This window comes from Sebastes umbrosus, chromosome 7 (assembly GCF_015220745.1).
Source record: "Sebastes umbrosus isolate fSebUmb1 chromosome 7, fSebUmb1.pri, whole genome shotgun sequence".
Classification (NCBI taxonomy): Eukaryota; Metazoa; Chordata; class Actinopteri; order Perciformes; family Sebastidae; genus Sebastes; species Sebastes umbrosus.
In genome coordinates this window covers 16,294,359-16,315,329 of record NC_051275.1, presented here as the reverse complement: position 1 = coordinate 16,315,329, position 20,971 = coordinate 16,294,359, and the positions used below count along the sequence as shown (strand labels likewise).

At 41.4% G+C, this 20,971-nt stretch overlaps 1 protein-coding gene across 3 annotated transcripts in view; it reads right to left on the bottom strand.

Moving 5' to 3' along the window:
* Nucleotides 1–4,113: 4,113 nt before the first annotated feature.
* Nucleotides 4,114–20,971, bottom strand: part of LOC119491047 (protein jagged-1b) — a 60,579-nt gene continuing 43,721 nt past the window's right edge. For all 3 annotated transcript variants that reach the window (XM_037774635.1, XM_037774636.1, XM_037774637.1), the window contains 10 exons: nucleotides 17,856–17,916; nucleotides 17,083–17,213; nucleotides 15,961–16,080; nucleotides 15,207–15,320; nucleotides 11,739–11,852; nucleotides 7,515–7,628; nucleotides 7,051–7,097; nucleotides 6,637–6,813; nucleotides 5,521–5,671; nucleotides 4,114–5,437 (listed from right to left, as the gene is read on the bottom strand). In XM_037774635.1, coding sequence (XP_037630563.1) covers nucleotides 5,001–5,437; nucleotides 5,521–5,671; nucleotides 6,637–6,813; nucleotides 7,051–7,097; nucleotides 7,515–7,628; nucleotides 11,739–11,852; nucleotides 15,207–15,320; nucleotides 15,961–16,080; nucleotides 17,083–17,213; nucleotides 17,856–17,916 — 1,466 coding nt within the window. In that variant the 3' untranslated portion in view covers nucleotides 4,114–5,000. The remainder of the gene's footprint in view (nucleotides 5,438–5,520; nucleotides 5,672–6,636; nucleotides 6,814–7,050; nucleotides 7,098–7,514; nucleotides 7,629–11,738; nucleotides 11,853–15,206; nucleotides 15,321–15,960; nucleotides 16,081–17,082; nucleotides 17,214–17,855; nucleotides 17,917–20,971) is intronic.

The window sequence follows — 20,971 nt, the reverse complement described above, 5'->3', positions numbered from 1 at the left end:
TGAACGAGCATCGCTCAAAACAGTGAGGCGACACACGTCAGCTAAAACCACAATATCACTCTATATTTCACCTGCTTGGCAGTAATGTTAGCAGACCAGACGAAGGTCTCTCCATGAATCACTGCTGATCCTAGTGTTGGAAAAGAAACGTTATCGTCTCTGACCACGGCCGGAGGGAATAGGGGAGACACCGGCACCCGGTCGGAGACGATAACGTTTCTCGCTGCGGAGCCCCATCTCTTCGCAAGATACGGGAAACCTCTGTTGGTCTAGAGGAGCTGCAGTATTTATTTCTGCACAAACGTCCACTGTACATTTACTAGATATTCTCAGAGTTCTCTTCTGCAGTGTGTAGTGAGAGCGCATGCACGTGTAGAGGTGGAGCGAGACAGCGAGAATGCACGCGGTGAGTGAGTGAAGGCGAGCAGGCAGAGGAGCAGAGACTCCGTCCACACGTGAGCGATCTACTTGCTCATTTCCCTCAACACCAACATGAGCAGGAACCCAGATGAATCGTGTTCACACACGCCTCCTCCTACTCCTCCTGTTGGAGCTGGTTAGTGTGTAGCTGCAGTACTGAGCTCAGCCTGAGGGGGGCGCTGCAGGTTACTAACAGCTAGTGAAGCTACACTATAAAGACATGCATGGCACATGTTAGTGGGGGAGCACCCAATGCTTTTCATTTGATGCTTTTATAAACATTAGACCTTGCAAAGTGCAAAAAATTATACATATTTTTGTGTTAAGATAATGTGGCTTTTTTTATTCATGTAACTTGATGCCAAACCAACTAGTCGTGGAAAGTAACTACAGTACATTTACCTATAGGCACTGTAGCCTACAATTTTGAAGGTGCACCTCCTTTCCATAGGCCGGGGGTCAGCAACCTTTACTATCAAAAGAGCCATTTTAGGCAAAAAAATAAATAAATAATCTGTCTTTTCTCGTAAAGTTCTGACTTTTTTCTTGTAATATTACGACTTTTTTCTCGTAAAGTTATGACTTTATTCTCGTAATATTACAACATTTTTTCTCGTAAAGTCTCGTAAACAGGTCTCGTAAAGACTTTTCTCGTATTATTACGACCTTTTTCCTCATAAAGTTATGACTTTTTTCCCGTAATATTACGACTTTTTCTCATTGAGTTATGACTTTATTCTCGTAATATTATGACTTTTTTTCTCGTAAAGTTATGACTTTTTTCTCGTAATGTTACGACTTTTTTCTGGACATCTGATTTTTTTCCCCTCAATGTGGCCCTAATACTCCGTAGTACATTTGCACTTTGACCCTCACTGCATTAGACTTATATACTTAGACAATAAAATGTGTTACCTTCATCACAGCGCTCAAATGTTTTGCGGCTCCAGACAGATTATTTATTTATTTTTGCCTAAAATGGCTCTTTTGATAGTAAAGGTTGCTGACCCCTGCCATAGGCCCTTTTCACAGCAGCCGTTTTGACATGTAATTGTAGGGTAAACACAGGTGTAATTCATGAAATTAATTATAGTCCCATTGTATTTAGTGTCACAGCCATTCCAGTAACCCAGCATGCACAACACCAGGGCCCTGGCCCACCTAAAGGAACAGGGCCATAATTAATGTTATTAATTACACTTGTGTTTACCCTGCAATGACATGTCAAAATGACTGCTGTGAAAAGGGGCCTATTGTATGCTACCTTATACTTATAGGCAACATTTCTGCAGCAAATGTTGTAGTGTTGTACTTTTTACTCCACTACATTTTTTTAAATAGCTTTAGTTACTGTCTACTCTGCAGATTTAGGTTCTTATTACAAAACATAGGCTAAATCAAATACTAAATTATGATGTATTATTATAGGTTAAGCTAACCAGCAGTATATCATGTAGACTAATTCTGCACCTCCTCATGGCTCTGTTTTCAGGCTTTCTCACTCTTGCGAGTGATTTACAGCCGGCTCACATAGACGACAGATGGACAGCAGACCTCAGATCAGCTCTGACTGCTTGTTTTCGTCCGGTCTGTGAAATCTTGCAGATGCCGTTAGGAACACCAAAGGACACAGAGGCACTTGATTTTTTTCAGGTTACCTGTTTCATGTACTACTGTCACGATATAGCGACCGTTTTATAAAAATAACTTTAACTTTTTTAATCATATTTGCTCCAATCTCGCCTACTTCAGTTTTAACCTAAACTGAATCAAAAAATGTAGTCAGTGGTTTAAAAGTTTGTGTACCTGTTGTGGCCACAAGATGTCTCTGTAAGACAGGAGAGATGCCCATAACTTTGAAGTCAACCTTACCTTTGAGATTATTCTGGTGTAATGAAGTCAATTGCATTGAACTGAATTGAATAACTTCACCTTAAATATCTACTTTGTAAAGAAATACTTATTGTGAGAATCTAGACTTGATATAAAGGATGTTGCTCCTACATAGCAGCATGCCATTCTAACGGTCCACAGTATTTCATATGCAATAGGCCTCCTATAAATGTTGAAATTTTGATCCCCAATGACAAGGCAGTCATTGCTTAAACCCCAGATTACCCTATATTTGTATTATTACCCACTGGCTGTCAGGAGAGTCACTCAGCTGAATGACAACTTTCTAATCTGCTGGCTGGGGTCTGACATCCTGGTGCGTACAGCAGGTGTAGAGAGGGTCCTAGTAGTGTCTGCATGTGTGTAAACTCTTATTTCCTATATTTCCTGACCAGGGAGGTGACAGGAATTCCGTGTTCATTTCCAGTCTGCCGCTGTTTGCACAGGCCAAAGGTCACATTTGTCACATCCATTTGTCCATGAACTGTCGCCGCTGTGACCCTGCGGCCACTTTTCACTGCCCCGACATACAGAACCCTCCCTTTCACACACTTTCACATTTTACAGAATTTGTCATTTTACCATCAGCATGACACACATGAGTCAGTTTACAGTACACTGCCAGATAAATGTTTGGTTTTATATGTTTTTATTTTTTTAGATACAGTATATTTTAGAGTTTTTTTGTTATACCTAAAGTGTTGCACTCATAGAAATACCCAATAGAAACTCTAAGTTAATAATTACAATACATTTACAGTTGTGCACTACTAAGGTTACCAGTTACAAGAAGGTATACTGTAAGTTTTTTCCAACTTTCCAACAACGACAAGTTTCTCACAACCACACAGTCGTCCTCTAGGAAGTCTGGGGTCAATCAGGTGGTTTTCCATTTTTTTTCCTGGCACCGTCAGCATCATTGTCTGTGAATGTGTGTCAGACAGAGAGAGAGAGAGAGAGAGATAGAGAGATAGAGAGACCTTGAGCATGCAGTGACCCACTGACCTGTAAACATCCTCCCTTGGGCCTCTGACAATGATTTGAACAAGACAGCTTGTCATAGCATCCAAAAAGTGGAAGCACACAAGCACAAAGGCTAAGAAGCCCTTTATGCTCTCTTGCAAAGAGTAATTAGGCATATTACTTTTAAAAGTGATGCTGGTCTTCTGTATCCCTAAGTCTGTATACTGCTGCATCTCTTTCTTACTATGTAAACCCAACACTGCGTACCCTTTTAACCCTTTAAACCTTGATTTTCCCTTTAAATTTGTTTTAAGTTGCTTTTAAGCTTTCAATATGAGACATATCCAAAACCCAAAGTTCCATGATTTTTGTGGTTGCATCATTTCAGACAGTAAAATGGAAATATTCTAATCCCCTTTGCATCATTTACAAATTTTCATAAAACTCCTGACATGTATTGGGGAACTGTGGAAATTCGTAAAGACGGTGTGTCACTTCAGAGTTTAAAAGGTTAAAAGAGGTTGAACTGTGACAACTGAGCCTGTTTGACCTTGTAACTCACTTGAATTACAAACTAATAAATATACAGGAATTTATAACTTCAAAAGACTACAGTATGTATTATTATATACTTATTATGTAAATATCCGTGAAATATAAAGCTTGTCATCGCATCCCAAACATGCACTTGTTATGCACACATAAAAAGGTGAGAAGCACTTTACTCCCTCTTACAAAGACAATAATTAATAATCTCTGTATGGCAGCACTGACACCTCCCTTTAGCAGCAACTGTAACTCTGCTGATTTATGATTATAGGCAATAAAGAAAAAAAATAGAGTTGTAAATGCACTTTTATTACAATCCACATGTGCTGGTTACTCCAAATGGAAAGCGAAATGGGACAAACAGAGCAAAGTAATACAGTGATACTTTCAGACCAAACCACAGTACAAAAAGGGCATCAATATGTACAATATATTCATGTACAAAAAAAGCTATTTTACACACAGGTATGAAAAAAATCATACATCTTTGACAAACTGTAGTATTACAGAGACAATACAGGCAACAGTGTATAGTTTTAAAACAAAGACTTATTAAAAGTCTTTGGAGCAGGAGTATGCACCCTCTTTGACATGTATATCAACTTTGTTTTCTTTTCTTAAAGTAAACTGTCTTTTCTCCCCACATACACTCATAATATACATTCTCTCTTTCACTCTCACACAACCAACCAGACACAGAAAACACACACTGAGTGTTAAATAAGCATCCATTCATTGATCTCTCTGTCTGTCAGAGTTCAGTCAGAAACAGTAATGGAGGTCTGGACACCAATCAGATGGCATCGTGGACCAGGAAACAGGTTCAGAGGATCATCCTCTATTTCCTCTTGACGGTATCTCAGGCACTCCAAGGCAAGAAGTCTCCGGATTAAATCAAGAGTCTGATTTCAGGCAAACATCATGCACCTGCTGCTTCTCATAGTTAAAAAGGTTCAAAGACGACAACACAGTAAGACTTTTGACCCTTCTACGTAGCAGCCTTCACTCTTCAGGTGTCACCAGATGCTATCTGAGCACATAAAGGTCATAGGGTCACCCCATTTTCATAACTGCAACAGTGACACAGTGCAAGAAACTGGAAAGAGGTCCCTACGAGCGAGAGAGTGCGAAGAACGCAAAACGAAATAAAACAAAAAAGTCCAAAAGTTCAAGGGTCAGGCTTCCAGTTCCTGGTCTGGCCTGTCTGTGTAGTGGAAGCGGTTCAACTTCTCCCTTTCCCGGTTTGAAATGTCCAGTTTGGGGGCGTGGGCTGGCTTTAGTGCTGGAGATGGGTGTGAAGGCGCTGGGGAGGGCGGCAGGGTCAGTTCAATCTCCTCGTAGCAGCGTGAGACTGGGGCAGGAGGGGCCGGAGGGTGTGCGAGCGGGGTGGCAGGGGGCAGGAGGGGAACGGGACGGTCCACGTTTCTGATGAGGTTGACAAACTCCCTCTGGTTGTTGATGCCTTCTTCCTGCGGGACGGCCTGCTGCTTTTTCCGCTTTCGATGGAGGTGGGAGAGGATGAAGGCGCAGGCCACACAGCCACAGACCATCACTAAAGCTAAGACGCCTACCAGGATGATGTAGAAGCTGACGCCCCCTTGTGTCATGGCACCTACAGACATGGAGGCAGAGAGGTTAGACCGGACTTCATAGAGATTTTGTACTTTTTTTAAGACCCACACATACTTTTCTTACCTGGACATTGTTGACCAATGCAGGGATTTTTGAGGCTCATGCACTCGTTACCATAGTAACCCTCGGGGCACGCACACATGTATTTGCCCTCCGTGCTGTGACAGGGCACCCCCTGCTGGCAGGGGTTGGGATTGCACAGATCCAATGATATCTGAAATCAAGAAGACAAAACAGTTGCAGTTTCACATCCGTTTTGTCAGATCTGCAACAATGTAAATATTGTCAGGCATCTTTAATCTACTTCCCTTGTTGGAGCATTATCTGTAGGTGCTCTTTTTTTATTGTAACTGTTAATTTACTGTTGGGTAAACTGGTATCTTAAACTTTTATTGGAAGTGTGTGTAGTTTGCTGAATAGCTGTGCACCTACATGCATAGTGACGGCACTATGGAAACATCACAGAAGATATTGTAATATTGTTAAGCCACTAATCCTAGTAACCAGTTCAAGTAGTTATGAGACATCTGCCTCAATGTTTAACAAAGTAAATGTATTAATTATCTCTGTATATCTTTAACATTTCATGTAAGGGTTTATGTATGAGTATCTCCATGTGCCTAAAAGTCTCCCAGACATTTTCCAAATTTTAAAGTCTTTAATTCACATTCTACCAAGTCTTTAAAGGGTTTTATGTACCTTACTGGCACTTATCAATATACCATAAAACATATACTGTATAGGTCTCTCTATTTGGAATAGCTTGAAATCAAATATCTAGTAATGTAAACTACTTTATTATGTGTTTTCAAGATTTAATTAAGACCATGTAACTTTAGATTTCTTTACACTCTATGATGTTTTCCAGATTAAAGAGGACTTGGATGTCTTTCCCCACTGCACTTATCCTTTGAGTTTACAGTAGAAAGTCGCAGCGAGCATGGCTCCAAATTTTGAAAAGTATCAGGTGCGTGGAAGTGCCAAGGACAGAAGAAACAAATCACTGGTATAAATGGTCTTTCTTTTTTTTGTGGGCAAAAAAATAAAAATCTGTGAGTGCCGGTGATTTGTTTTTTCTCACATATCCAATGAGTTTCATCACATTATGTCTTTTACTGTGATGTTTTCATTCTGCAGACTAAGCTAGCCTTAAAATAACATCTATGAAGGTTGTCCAACCTCACAGAAGACTCCTGAATATCCCGTGGGACAGTTGCAGGTGATGGTCCTTCCATCCTTCTCCACACACTGTCCTCCGTGCAGACAGGGGGCGCTGTCACAAGGCCTCGGAGCATTTTGGCAATATTTCCCAGAGAAACCAGGTGGACACAAGCATCTGGACCCTGACACCTGGTCCTATGTGGCACAGTATATAGAGCGGGTTATTTATATGCAAAACAGAGAGAGCAACGATTACATAAAGGGGTGAAAAGGGCACTAGAGGGAGAAAATTATTAAAACTTTGTTTCTTGAGTTGTGTGAGAATTTTAATGAACAGATAATGAAATGATAGAAAGAAGTGTGCTGTGACGGATATGCAGAGACGACAGGCAAATCAAACAGAGACAAAGACAGCACAGCCGGGACTCTCACCTCACAACGTCCGCCGTTCAAACACAAACCCTGACAGCTGCTGTTCCCTAGAAATCAAAGAAACCACAAACACTATATTAATCTGTCACACAGAGGCAGGATATGTCTGTTTATATTGTAAACATATACAAAGTGAAAGACTATGATTAATGATGCTGCAGTATACTGTGCTACCAGGATGTCTGATTGTAGCTTTTTACAGGAGATAATAGTCAAAAACAAAACTTCACATACACTTTTTGGTTAGTGTTACATTTTTAGTGTATTGCAGTGATACCCTGTGACGGATGATTGATTGAACTGGACGTGGAGTAAAATGATCTTCAGCCCACAGGGACTCTGTCTGCAGGGAAACTGCTGTTTAAACACAATCCACTGAGGCTCTTCATCTTTCACTTCCTGCCTGCCGCGGGACAATCACTTCTTCCTTCTTTTATTCCTTTCCTTTCCCCTTTTATACTCACTGATGTCACAGTTAGGCCCCGTCCACCCAGGAAGGCAGTCACACAGGTATCCACCGATCAGGTTGCGACAGGAGCGGGAGTGGACGCATATACTCATTTCACACTCGTTGGTATCTAAAGGGAGAGAGAAATACAGATCTGATGAACAACATTTCATCTCTTTTGTCTTTGATAGATCTAAACCAGTGATAAACTGAGCACCTGCTACATCAGTTCCTTTCTAATGATACGTGAACATGCTATATTTCAAGTGTGACACGGTGGTGCAGTGGTTAGCACTGCCAATCTCACAGCAAGAGTCGCAGGTTCAAACACGGTTCGGGGCCCTTCTGTGTTAGCGTGGGTTCATCCGGGTTCTCCGACTTCCTCCCACAGTCATAAGACATGCAGGTTAATTTAGACTCTAAATTGCCCACAGGTGTGAATGTGAGCGTGAATGGTTGTCTATCTGCCTGGCGACCTCTCCAGGGTGTACCCTGCCTTCGTCCAATGTCAGCTGGGATCAGCTCCAGCCTTACAGATAATGGATGAATGCAACATTTCAACTGCAAATGGTATTCTTCATATAGCACAACAAGACAGCAGTTGCAGACTATTTTTTTATAATCTTTTGTGCAGATTATTGTTACCCAGCATCTCTAGAAATGTATGGATGTGTATGAGCCTGCTGATGATCGCCATGCTAACATACTTCCCATCACAATTCTGATCATATGTATTTTGATAATTTAAAATCCTAATTTATTTTACAGAATTGTTTTATTGTTCTGTTGATTGAACAAAAGCTGTCACTCTATACACTAATACTACAAAGTATACACTATGTAGGGGAGACCGGGGAGTGTCGTAACACCGGGTTAGTTGTAACACTGGCAGTTTGACCAATCAGAAAAGAGCTGCGGTGATGTCATCAATATCGTACACTCACATTTCCCTTTTGGGCTCACAGGACAAGCGGCATGTTTCTGTGAGCAACATTATGGATTTTTACGACCCCCCCCAAAAAAATGTTTTTCAGGTAAAAAAGTAAACATTTTTTATCAACATTATTTTATGCCTAGCACTCATTGTATTGTAGATACAAAGGTTTGACTTACATAACCTAAAGTAGCAGTTTGTCAAGTATAATTTGATGCTTTGCATTCATGCTAACTTCAAACCCACATGCTAAAACACTTAGCTATGTAATGGCTGCTAGGGGGTGGGGGTAGATGTAACAATTCATTAAAAAGTCAGTTCTGGGACCACGAAGGCTGCACCCCTGGGCAGCCAGAGGCTGAACAAAAGGTGTAACTATCATCCCCGGTCTCCCCTACTATTATTTATAGGTTGCTCTTTTGTTATTATACACAAAATTAAATACATGATATACAAAATGCCAGTATTGATCCAATTTACTTTGTAATAAACCAAAATATCAGTCTAATCTTGTTGCAGAACTCACAAATAACACTACATTAATTACTGGAAACCTCTCACTGAAATGAGATAAAACATCCCATAAAACTACAGAATCTAATCCTGGTCGTCTCCTACTGAGCCCCGACGATCTTCAGCCACCTGTTTAATTCAATTTTGAAGTGGATGAATTGAACCGTGAAGTGGGGAATCGCTGGGCAGACGCCAGCACTTGGAGACAGAGTGCTTGCCTTTATCAAATATTATGTTTACAAATGCATCCAAAGTAATGCCTTGCAGCATCTTCTTACATCTTCCCTGTTTATGCACAGGCTGTAGCGCTGCTTCTGTTAAGTGTATGTGTGCCTCCTATTCCCACCCTCTGTCGTATCGGGAGTGTAAAAAGCCAGGAACCCCCGAGGGCTTGGCTCTGATAGCAGGAGGAGGAGGATTAGAAAGAAACGCTGAATGAATAAAGAGGAAGTAGTCAGTCAGTTATAGGTAATCTAAACCTGTTACAGTCAGTGAGAGGCCTATTAGGATTTAGCACCGGTGGAGTGTGTGTGTGTGTGTTATCTATGGGAAAAGCCTGCGGATTCTGCCTGCTATAGGAGAAAATGTAGGGACAGAAGTCGGCTAATAAAAGAGTGGAACTGATAGAAAGTGTAATTGCCTTTCCCCATTTGAGGCACTACTGATGCTCTGCCTATCGGCTCAGGCTATAAAGAGTTTTATCTCTTGTGTTTGAACACTGTATGTGTGTGTATGTGTGTGTGTGTGAGTGTGTGTGAGTGATATACTGCGAGCTACTGACCTGCGATGTGGAACTATGGGGGATTATCAAGTGTCAGAGTGACATATCACTGTAACACAGAGGAGTAGGAGAGGCTGTCATGTTGAAATATGTCTCACTTTTTACTTCATAACCCGCGAGCCTCTGTATGTGTGTATATAGCATGTCTTCTCTGTGTGTGTGTGTGTGTGTGTGTGTGTGTGTGTGTGTGTGTGTGGCCTGATCCTATACATTATTCCCTCTGCTGTACCATCTAACACAACAACCCTCTGGGAGTGTTCTTGTCAATATGAGCGAGCGCGGCCCACAGAGACGTGACAGTGCATTGAGAGAATACTGATTCACGGTCAGGAAGGGCTGATGGGAGAATTAACATGCCGTCGGCCTTTTCTGCCTCTTTAATTTGCGCTTTAAATGCATATTTCACTTCACAAATGGAACATCTAATCACATATTGCTCATTGAAACGCAGCTTTTGAAACCAGATGTGAATTACAGCTCAGATTGATTTAGCTTGTTAGAGGATGAGTGTTAAAAAAATCCTTTGAATAGATTCCTTTGAGGAGGATAAATATCAGATTTTCTCATTAATAGAACTCTGTATAAACAACTGTAGTGACATATTTTAATGATGAAAAATTATCACTGTTACAAAACCCCCAGTACGCTAAACTTGCTTTTAGCTTAGATTAAAATGTAATATTTTATTGACTAGTTGAGCAGTACATAGTTCTGGCATCCTCCAACTTTGAAAACACTTGCATCTCTGTTGTCTGTCTTGTTTTTAAGCTTGCCTGCATTTCTTTTACTTATGGCTGGGCAATATGCTTGTTCAACATCACAATATCAATAAGGACATAGTTTCCATTATTAATTTACATATGGTATATCACAATATGGAAAATATATGCAAAATGAAAAAAATCTAAATAACTGTGTTCCACCATTTTACATTAGGCTAAAACTTATAAAACAAAACCTTCAATACCTAGTGAGGATTTCCAATTGAAAGCTCCAGAACAGCTGCTATATGGACCGTGTGGTGAGATTGTTTTGTCAGTTGCTATTTCCGAGGTCAAGAAGGAACTTTCAACCTCAACTTTGAAGCCGACATGAACCAGAAGTTCTTAAAGGGGACATATCATGCTCATTTTCAGATTCTTACTTGTATTTGGGGTTTGTACTAGAACATGTTTACATGCTTTAATGTTCAAAAAACACATTATTTTTCTCATACTGTTTGTCTGAATATACCTGTATTCACCCTCCGTCTGAAACGCTCCATTTTAGCGCCGATCTCTTTAAGACACCCTCCCTAAAAAGCCCAGTCTGCTCTGATTGGCTTGTGAGAAAAATATGATGCACCTTTGCAAAGGCAGCTCTCAAGCTGTGGGCGATATATTCTAATGAACCTGCATGTGACATATAGGAAGGGGAGTCAAATCTGAATGGCTTGTTGAATCACATGTTTTCTGATCTATGCAGTCCACAAAAACCTGACTGGGTTGTCTTATTTCACAGTTTGTGGGTTGGCAGCATAGACTGTATAAAATATGGACTTAGTCTCCGCGACTTCACCCGTAGGTTTCTGAAGAGCCGTTGTGAAGCTCAAAGTGGGTGGCTCCGGCCGTCGCCATCTTGGCAGTGACGACACAGCCTAACTCTGACTAATCCAAAAATGGGCAAAGAGGTGGATCGCCGGTGGAGCTGAGGCGGCCCGAGTGACAGCACTCACTTTTGGAGCCAGTCTCAGGTAGCCATTTGAAGAACTGCAGTTTTTGGCATTTCTGCATTCGCTTCAATTCTCTGCACCGGAGGTTGCTGCTTGGCACTCCAGATACCCAAATGTATGTGCAAGCACTGAAAAAGTGACTATTTCACAATATGTCCCTTTTAAAGTGCTCAGATTTTTTTTAATTTGAGCATCTACAGTTCTGTGACCATCTAGAAGAGCTACTGAACAGACCCTGTGTAACTCATTTCGATTTTGCTTAAAGTTAATAAACTATAATACTGAATTATTGACCACTGACCTAGCTGGCACGTCCTGCCGGTCCATCCAGGCGGGCAGAGGCACCGGTGACCTCCAGGAGCCTCCTCACATGTTGCTCCACGGCCGCAGGGGCTCCGATCACACTGCCTCACCGCTGGGAAGAGAAAACACTGTACATGAACTACTGGTGTGTGTAATGGGAATGAGACATTTTTGTGTGTCGCCGAGTCTGTGCGATGCCACCATGTGGACACGTGTGATCTGAACTGCAGCATTGGTATGCGGATGCTTTGGCAGCCCGTGTTTTCATTCCCTTTTCTGCTGCTCTGGTTTCTGTGCAAACAGTGATAAATACAATCATTTGCTGCACGAACATGGCTGTCACCTCGAACCTTTCCCAGAGAGGAGGGAGGGACGAGGGGATTTAAATGTAGGAAAGCATGATGGGGGAATAAAAGGAGCGGTAGGGGGTAAAATAGAAATAGAAAAATGGGGCTGCCATGCCTGGTTCCACTCCTCTGGAGAGGAATTAAAAACAGATACAGAAACGTGAGGAAAAACATTTTAGGGGTTAACCATGCATGACTTCCTATTACACATGGCATATTTGTGCAGTAGTGCCATCATAACTTCTCCCATGCATGACTCTGTGGTATACATCTTTCGGTCCAGAGCTGTCTGTCTCATAACCATTTTTTCATTTACCTAACCCTCTAGAACAACCGTTTTCCATCCTCCTGACCCGACTCCAATAATAACCCAGCCAAGCTAGCAGCACTTCTCCCAGAACTACACGAAGAATTCATAACAAACACAGAAGCCTTTAATTAATATTGGTTATATATATAAATCTAAGTCTGGAAGCAGAGCTATGTTGTGGTTATGGTCGTCATTCCCTGCAAGCCTGACAATCCTCTCACTGTGTATTCCCCAGAGAGACCCCCACAACACATACAGAGACAGAGATAGACCGCCTCTCTGACTGTTAATCAAGCCAACAACAAATAACAAGAGTGAAAATAAACGGTTGCTTTATTCCTCTGTTTGTCTGTCTCTCTGTAATAAAAGTGTTTACATGCCAGCGAGCGACCTGCAGTGCTGTTTATCCTGATCGAGGTGAAAGCAGAAGATGTGGAACGCTGCTTGTTTACACACGCAGCTCTGACAGACCATAACCTGTACGATCCAATCTCACCTGTAGCCACACACACACACACACAAGCTCAAACCTGCTGTATACACAAGTCTCATACTCACACACAGACAGACAAACCACATGATCGAGCCCAAGACGTATTGTTGTGACAGCTCAGTTGTTACTTTGCGGACAAAAACATGTTTGACCTTCATCCACGCTTGAAAACATGGAAGTTTACAAGGTGTGAGGGCTGATGTAAAATCTAATATAGTGTCCACTGGGCATCAAGATGTAGACAGATAGACAACCTTTATTTTTCTTTTAAAATTGTATTTCTTTGTTAATTTTAATCTAATTTTATTTATTTTCTTCTTTTTCTTTTTTCTGTGTTTTGTTTTGATTTTTTTTCTCATCCTTTTAATTTTTTTTGCTTGTTTTTATCTGTTATTACTTTCTTTATTTATTCATTCTTTTTCTAATTTACAATCAATTTTACTTTTTCACTATAAAATATATAAACATTGTAGTAATTATATAAGTATGAACAACATCATATGTAAATGTAAATGTATGTTAACTCCTGCACTCCTGCCATAAAGTATAATATATGCATTAGAAAGATGTAGAAAGATCAAACTGTGTGACTCAATGCGTTTCTTTAAAAATATTTAAAATACATACAAAAATGATATATATATATATATATATATACATATATATGTGTGTGTGTGTGTGTGTGCATGTGCACTCCATTTCATACTTGCTATTAAAAGTCAGTCTCAGTCTTTGCTGCTTCAATTTTGATCATTCTTTAAGTTTTAATCAAACTTGAATTAGATCATTTAGAATACAAGGATGCGCCACTATGTTTAATGATTATTTCTTTCATCCCTCCACACTGCTGTCATGATATATACTGTAAGTCTTCATCCTGCACATGTACTCTTTTAAAACCCTGTTCTTGGATAAAATGGCCAAGAGACCAGCAGAAATCTTGTTATGTAAAGTTTCTCAGATCTTTTACGCTGATCACAGAACCCGAGTTTCTTGTTTATAAGTCGGTTAAGAAATCAGGTTACCGAGAAAATACACACTGATCGGAAGATTAACGCTGAGGAATCTGTAAGTCAGTATGCTGTGACGCACAATAAAATTTTAAATGCCATCTAAATATATATGTCGGAACTCTGTGTTCCTCTTGTGGTGTAATATCGGTTAAACTCTCCAACTTTCTTGGACCAGACTGCAAACCACAATATCATTTTTGTGGCTGAGAATTGCTTTGTCTTTTATGAGCAGCTGGTGTTACTGGTAGCAGCGTCTTTGCGTCTTTGTAATGGCAAGAGTTAGACAGTCTAGCAGTGCATATTTTTAGGAGAAGCATCAGGCTACTGTACAGCAAACTAATGTCACCACAATTTATGAAGACAAACGCCAACAACAATATGTCATTTGTGTTCTAAACACACAGTGTGTATTGTTTTAATGTTTAGCAGTGGTCTCAGTTTACTCACAGACCAAACAAAATCCGATTACATTACACTCATCCGGAAGACGCTTTGGCCCAAAAACAACTTTTGATTTTTTTCCCATGAAGATACATCATGAGGGAACCGGATGTCAAAATTCTCACATGTGGGATTAAAGTCTGATATTCACTTGTCTGCCTGTGTGTGATGGTTTGACACTATAGGGAAGAACACTAATGTGCAATCGATACACGCTAGTCTTGCAACTTTTGTTCCTTTCTTGTAGCCAGTAGCCTACCTGTACAGTTATCAGCATCTGCATTGTGTTTAAGATCTAATTTCTGTTTTTCATTACATAAGGAGCAATTTGGGCTTCAGTACTTTCCTCGTTTTACTCAACACTTTAACATGTGGACGGGAGAACCCATTCTTACAACTGAGCTACAGCCACACCTGTCTGATCAGGTGCTCTGTGAATTCTAATCCACCTCATCTGGATCAACGTCTCGATGCAGGACACGGTGTCTGAACGAGGCCTACGAGAGTAAAACACTAGACAATGAACCCTTGATTCACTGCCATTAAAATAACACACTTAACTCACAGTTTCACACCTCTGATTACAGTAAATCATTAGAGTTGACTGAAGATGCTCCACCTCACCTTTTCTTGGCAATGTTAATACTCTACATGCACACACACCAGACACAGGGCGAGACAAACCACTGATTGCTGTTTGTGTTCAGGCTAATTTAGCTTCCTCCGTTGGATTGATTAGAGTCACTCACTGGCTTTCATCCAATAACTACCAATCACAGACAAACTCACACGGCACAGCCCCTCCGCTCAGAGTTGTGTGTCTGTGTGTGTGTGTGTGTGTGTGTGTGGCATTAGCAATCACCATCAGCGCAGGTGAGTCCAGTCCAGCTGTTGGTACAGGTGCAGCTGAAGCCCGTCGGGTCTTCCACACATGTGGCTCCGTTCATACACGGGGATGACAAACACGCATGCTCCACTGACGAGAGGAGGAAAAGAAAGGGGACAGATGACAATGAGAAAAGAGGATGACCATTAAAGGCCGTGCACACCTGCACAGGTACTTACAGTTAATATTGTAGTGTCAGTCTACAATGAAAATTTAAAGGTGGTGCAGGTCGCTTTGTCTCAAAATGAAGACAAATTCCTATAACCACCATAGAGGTTCTTTCTTTCTTTCCCTGTGTGTGTTTTCAGAAGCAAAAACATTTGATTCAACTTTGCAAAAATACGAATATTTGTATATAACATAGTAAAACATGTTGGCATGACATTTATGTTATGGCAAATATCTGTATGGTGTGAAGTCAGCTGAAGAATGAAGCAATGTTCAGGTACAGATGTTTGCTTATGTGAGTCTATATAGTTCTTTTTACATTACGTTATTTTCTTTGTTGTATATATTGATGCATTTGTAATTTTCAAGTTCAATTTGACCTTAACTTTTGCTCCCTGTGTCACATAATATTATCCTTTTTTTGTCTGAGCATTTCTTTCATTAGTAGACAAACAACCTGGATTTCATTTTAGATTTGTTATCTGCTGTATCCACATACAGTATTTGAATAATCTTTGTTTTTTTCATTGGTCCAGTGGCTGTATGGTGAAGCTACACTCACCAATGTCACAGTTGCGTCCTCTGAAACCTTCCTGGCACTCACAGTGGTACTCATTTGGCTCTGTGTTGGTGCAGGTCCCACCGTTCTTACAGGGCAGGTGGGTGCCACAGTAGTTCAGATCTGAAACCATAAAATAAATATGATTAAAGTATGCTCTTATATTTTATATTCACAGCACAAAAAAGCAGTGAAATAAAGTATAAAAGGAACAAAAGATAAAGGAATAAGGATGCAGATGGATCCAGGATCACTTCAGTTTGACTTTCAGCGCAGCACACGCACGCACGCACGCACGCACGCACGCACGCACGCACGCACGCACGCACGCACGCACGCACGCACGCACACACACACACACACACACACACACACACACACACACACACACACACACACACACGCACGCACACACACACACACACACACTGCACAGAGGCTGATGTGTATCCAGGTCGGCTCAGTGTGCTGACTGTGCAGGCCAGTAGCTGCAGGGCCTGTTGTCTCCAGTGTTGAGGCTGATTAAAGCTTTCTCTAATGATCTCCTCCGTGCCCAGAGTCTCTTTGTCTCACCACAGCTCTTTACACAGAAACAGCTTAGGACCCCACCTAGCTAAGAGCCCAGCCCCGCTCACATTCACCTTACCCAAGGCTATCGCCTTTCCTCTGGACAATACACCGTCCCCTGGGCTCCCGGATCCCAGTTCCCACACAGAGGAGGGATAATGTTGGAGGAACTTTGCTACAGTGTTGTGGGAAAAGTCAAAGCATGGAGGGTGAAGCCCTGAATGAGCTGTGTCTTATCTCATACGGGGGATCAGCACGCCATGCATGGGAGGGTGTGTGAAGAACCACGCCTGGCAAACTAATATACTGAACACACAATGATTCTCTCTCTTGACCAACATACAATACACAGCATACCTCTTTCATCTTTACGCGGATGACACAGTTCTGTACTTATTGAGTTACACTGTTTCTATTACATGCTAACAGTTAAATAAAAATCTGAGGAAAAACATATGCCGTTGTCAGATAGTCAACTGGCTTTTTTCACTCATCTTGATTGATCATGTTACATCTGGGCCTTCTTCCATTCTTACTTCAACTCGTCACATATCTGACCTTTGTCACACAGCAGTCCTCCCCAGTTGACATCGCACAAACACTCCCAGGGCTCGCCGCAGCCTCCGTACACACAGCCGGGGAACGTCACACACTGGTCACACAGAGGGCCTTTCCAGCCATAATGACACCTGAAGAGGATGAGCAAACAGACGTTATCACCTTCATAGGATCGAATTAACAGTTCTGAACAAGTTCCATTAGTCACTTTATGTGCATACATGTACAACTGCTAAAGGGAGAGATGCTTTTCTTTTTTATTGAATGTTGTGGAACTTGATTTATTTAAAAGGTGACTTCACGTGTTGATGCTTTGGGAGTGTTCACTTATATTACTTGTTTCACTAACAGTAAATTGCTCTGGGTAGGTTTCTGCTGCAGCAGAACTAGACTGGAAAAATGTGTATACTTAACAGATACTGAACATAATTTCCTACTACTGCAGAATTTCAAACACATGGGATTCACCTCCAGACATCTAATCCAGGCTAAAGTTAAACACCATATGATGTGAATATTGCACTTTGGCTACACCAGAAAGAAAGGGTGTCATCTGTGAATGACTGGAGGAGGAGAGTGTTAAGAAAAGGTTCGGGAAATTACTGCAGGCTTCACCACACTCTAGTGAACGGCTAAATTGAATCTGCCTCACAATGTAACTTTGTACATCGTGGCATTGATTTTGAAATTGCATATCGTTCAGCCCTTGTGTCTGTTCTGTAAGTGCCTACGGTGGAAATTACTGCATTTTCTTATACATTCCTCAGACTTACTTGCATTCTCCTGGTGCAGTACAGGAGCCGTGGACCTGATGACACCCCTGCTTGCACACCGCTGTGAACAAAACACACACACACATAAAGAGATCTATTAGAGACTAGAAAGCAGTAACTATGAAACGGAAGTGACATTCAGTTGAGTTACTGGATATTAAAACCTCAAGTCTACACTGAATACATCAGAATCACTGCCAGTCAACACAAAATAACCCCAGATATGCAAAGCACACACTTAATTGTGCAGCATAACGTAAAGTAGATGATGCATGTCACCTTGACGAAATCTCAATATTTCCTTGATATTTGATTGTGAGAATATTTACTTGAACAGTTCAGCTACTCAAAGTTTCCAGTTGGAGAACCCAAGTCTGAAAACGCCCTGGACTTGTTCATGGTCAGTGACCTGCAGGGGGTAACAGAGGAGAACCTGGCTAATCTTCCCAGACTTCCTGCTTCTCTACAGTCCAATCAGCGACCTGCTGAGGAGGAAGTCAGATTTAGTGAGACACGGGTGGGACGGGCAAGGCTGCAGGATGTCAGTAAACTAGCCGCGTGTCCTTCAGGGTTCCCATGGTTTCCACTCTGGTTTCCTCCATTCGCTTTTACCATCGCAACGCGATGGCAGCACTCCGAGGTCACGTAGCGAGGTCATCCAGCTGATGATTCACAGACAGACGAGAGAATAATTCCCCATACACACACACACACTGTCCACTGAAGCTAACTGACGCGTATTTACTGTACAGCAGCGTGTCAGTATTGACATTAACAGTTGATGTGTGTACTTATGTGTGATCATTATACTGTCTTTGTGAGAGCCGTCTTGGGAACTGTACATGCATGTGTTTCTCTGACTCCAAAACAACACATCTACCATTAAAGCTGATGCCACTGGTTCCAGGGTCAAGTTTATTCTAACAGCCCTTAATCACAATAACAGTTTTAAAAGGTGCCAGAGGCCAACATCAGAAAGGAAAACAAGGACACCCTCATGGAAAAACCTTTTAAGAAACCTTGGAAAGGATCACTACGGAGGAAACCCCCTCCAGGGATAGTGGGAAAATAAATGGAAAGCAAAAACATTTTTCTATTTTTTCTCACCAGTGGCCTCAAGCCATCATGAGGAAAATATTTTCCCAAATATATTCTGTATATGTAGCACTTTGGATGACACTCAGTAAGAAGGAAAAACCTGTGAAGCTTTGTCATATAAATGACTGAGCAGAAACTTCACACACACTTTAGATTGTGGAACAGTTTACTTTTCACGATCATGTCTCCATCATATATGAACACTTTTAAATCCCCTCAATTATTAATTTGACTACATGATGCCTTTATTTTTGTCTGTTACACTTATTTACCTACCTATTTTCATTTCAGTATATTTAATTGTATTGTAAATTTCTCTGTTAAGTACTTTGGGCAACATTTGTTGTTTTTCAATGTGCTATATTGATATAAACTGGAAAAACAAAGTTTGGAAACTTGTGTTTGGTCGATTATTTCTCTGTTGTTACAATGCTAATGGTCATTGTATTTTACATCGTTGGAAAGCCTGTTTATTTACCTTTGCAATGATGTCCAACTTGTAAGGATCATGCATTTGTGGGATGAGCAGCACAGCTGATTATGTTGGTAGCGCCCAAGAAAGATTTGCCAAAATGCTCTAAACAGTGTATTCTCATAAGGCTACCAGGAAGCCTTCACCGTCAGGCCCGTTGGCGCTGGTGTCAACAACATAGACAATGGAACCTGAACATGTGGGGGAATGTCATGTTCAGTGATGAGTCCAGGTTCTGTCTGCGGAAGTTGGATGGCAGGGTCAAAGTATGGAGACGACGCGGAGAACGCTATGCTGATTGTTGCACCGATGGAGTAACAGCTTTTGGTGGGGGCAGTGTCATGGTGTGGGGCGGCATCTCCCTCACTGGCAAAACAAGGCTTGTCATCATTGAAGGCCATGTCAATGCAGTGAGATATCGGGATGAGATTCTGCAGCCAGTGGCGATCCCATATCTCCACAACCTGGGACCTAACTTCATCCTCCAAGATGACAACGCTCGCCCCCACAGAGCCAGGGTTATCACAGACTACCTCCACAATGTGGGAGTAGAGAGAATGGAACGGCCTGCCAAGAGTCCACACCTCAACCCAACTGAACACTTGTGGGATCAGCTTGAGCGTGCTGTATGTGTTAGAGTGACCAACACAACCTCGTTGGCTGACCTGCAACGAATCCTGGTTGAGGAATGGAACGCCATCCCACAGCAACGTGTGACCAGGTTAGTGACCAGCATGAGGAGGAGGTGCCAGGCTGTTGTGGCTGCGTATGGCTCTTCCACCGCTACTGAGGCTCCTGACGGTGTATTAAATGAATAAAGTGTAAAATTGCCAATATGTCTTGTTTGTTCCTTGTTACTGATAGAGAGTTCAATCATCCAATCCACCTAACAACTCAAAACAAGAGTCAATACCAACAGGAGAATACACTGTTTACCATTGACGGAGCATTTTGGCAAATTTTTCTTGGGCGCTACCCACATAATCAGCTGTGCTGCTCATCCCACAAATGCATGATCCTTACAAGTGTGACATCATTGCGAAGGTAAATAAACAGGCTTTCCAACCATGTAAAATACAATGCCAATTAGCATTGTAACAACAGAGAAATAATCCACCAAACACAAGTTTCCAAACTTTGTTTTTCCAGTATATTATTCACTTTATATTACAGCGTGTAATGCTGTTTTGTTTTACAAATTTGAATTTAATTTTCTACCATTCCAGGCAGATATTGGTCTCCATTCATTTCTGTATGGTATGGTAAAGTTAATTAGCATACTACTGAAATAATACTTGAGTTGTAAAATCCATCACAGTTAACATCAAGTCAGATAACCATTGCACTACCATGCAACAATAATTGTGATGCAGATTTGGTGTTAAAGGAATAGTTCGACATTTTGGGACAAGCACTTGGCTTTCTTGTCCAGAGTTAGATGAGAAAATTGAAACCACTTCCATGTCTGTACTGTAAATATGAAGCACTGCCAGCAGGTGGTTAGCTTTTGTAGTCCAAAGGCAACAAAATCCACCTACCAGCACCT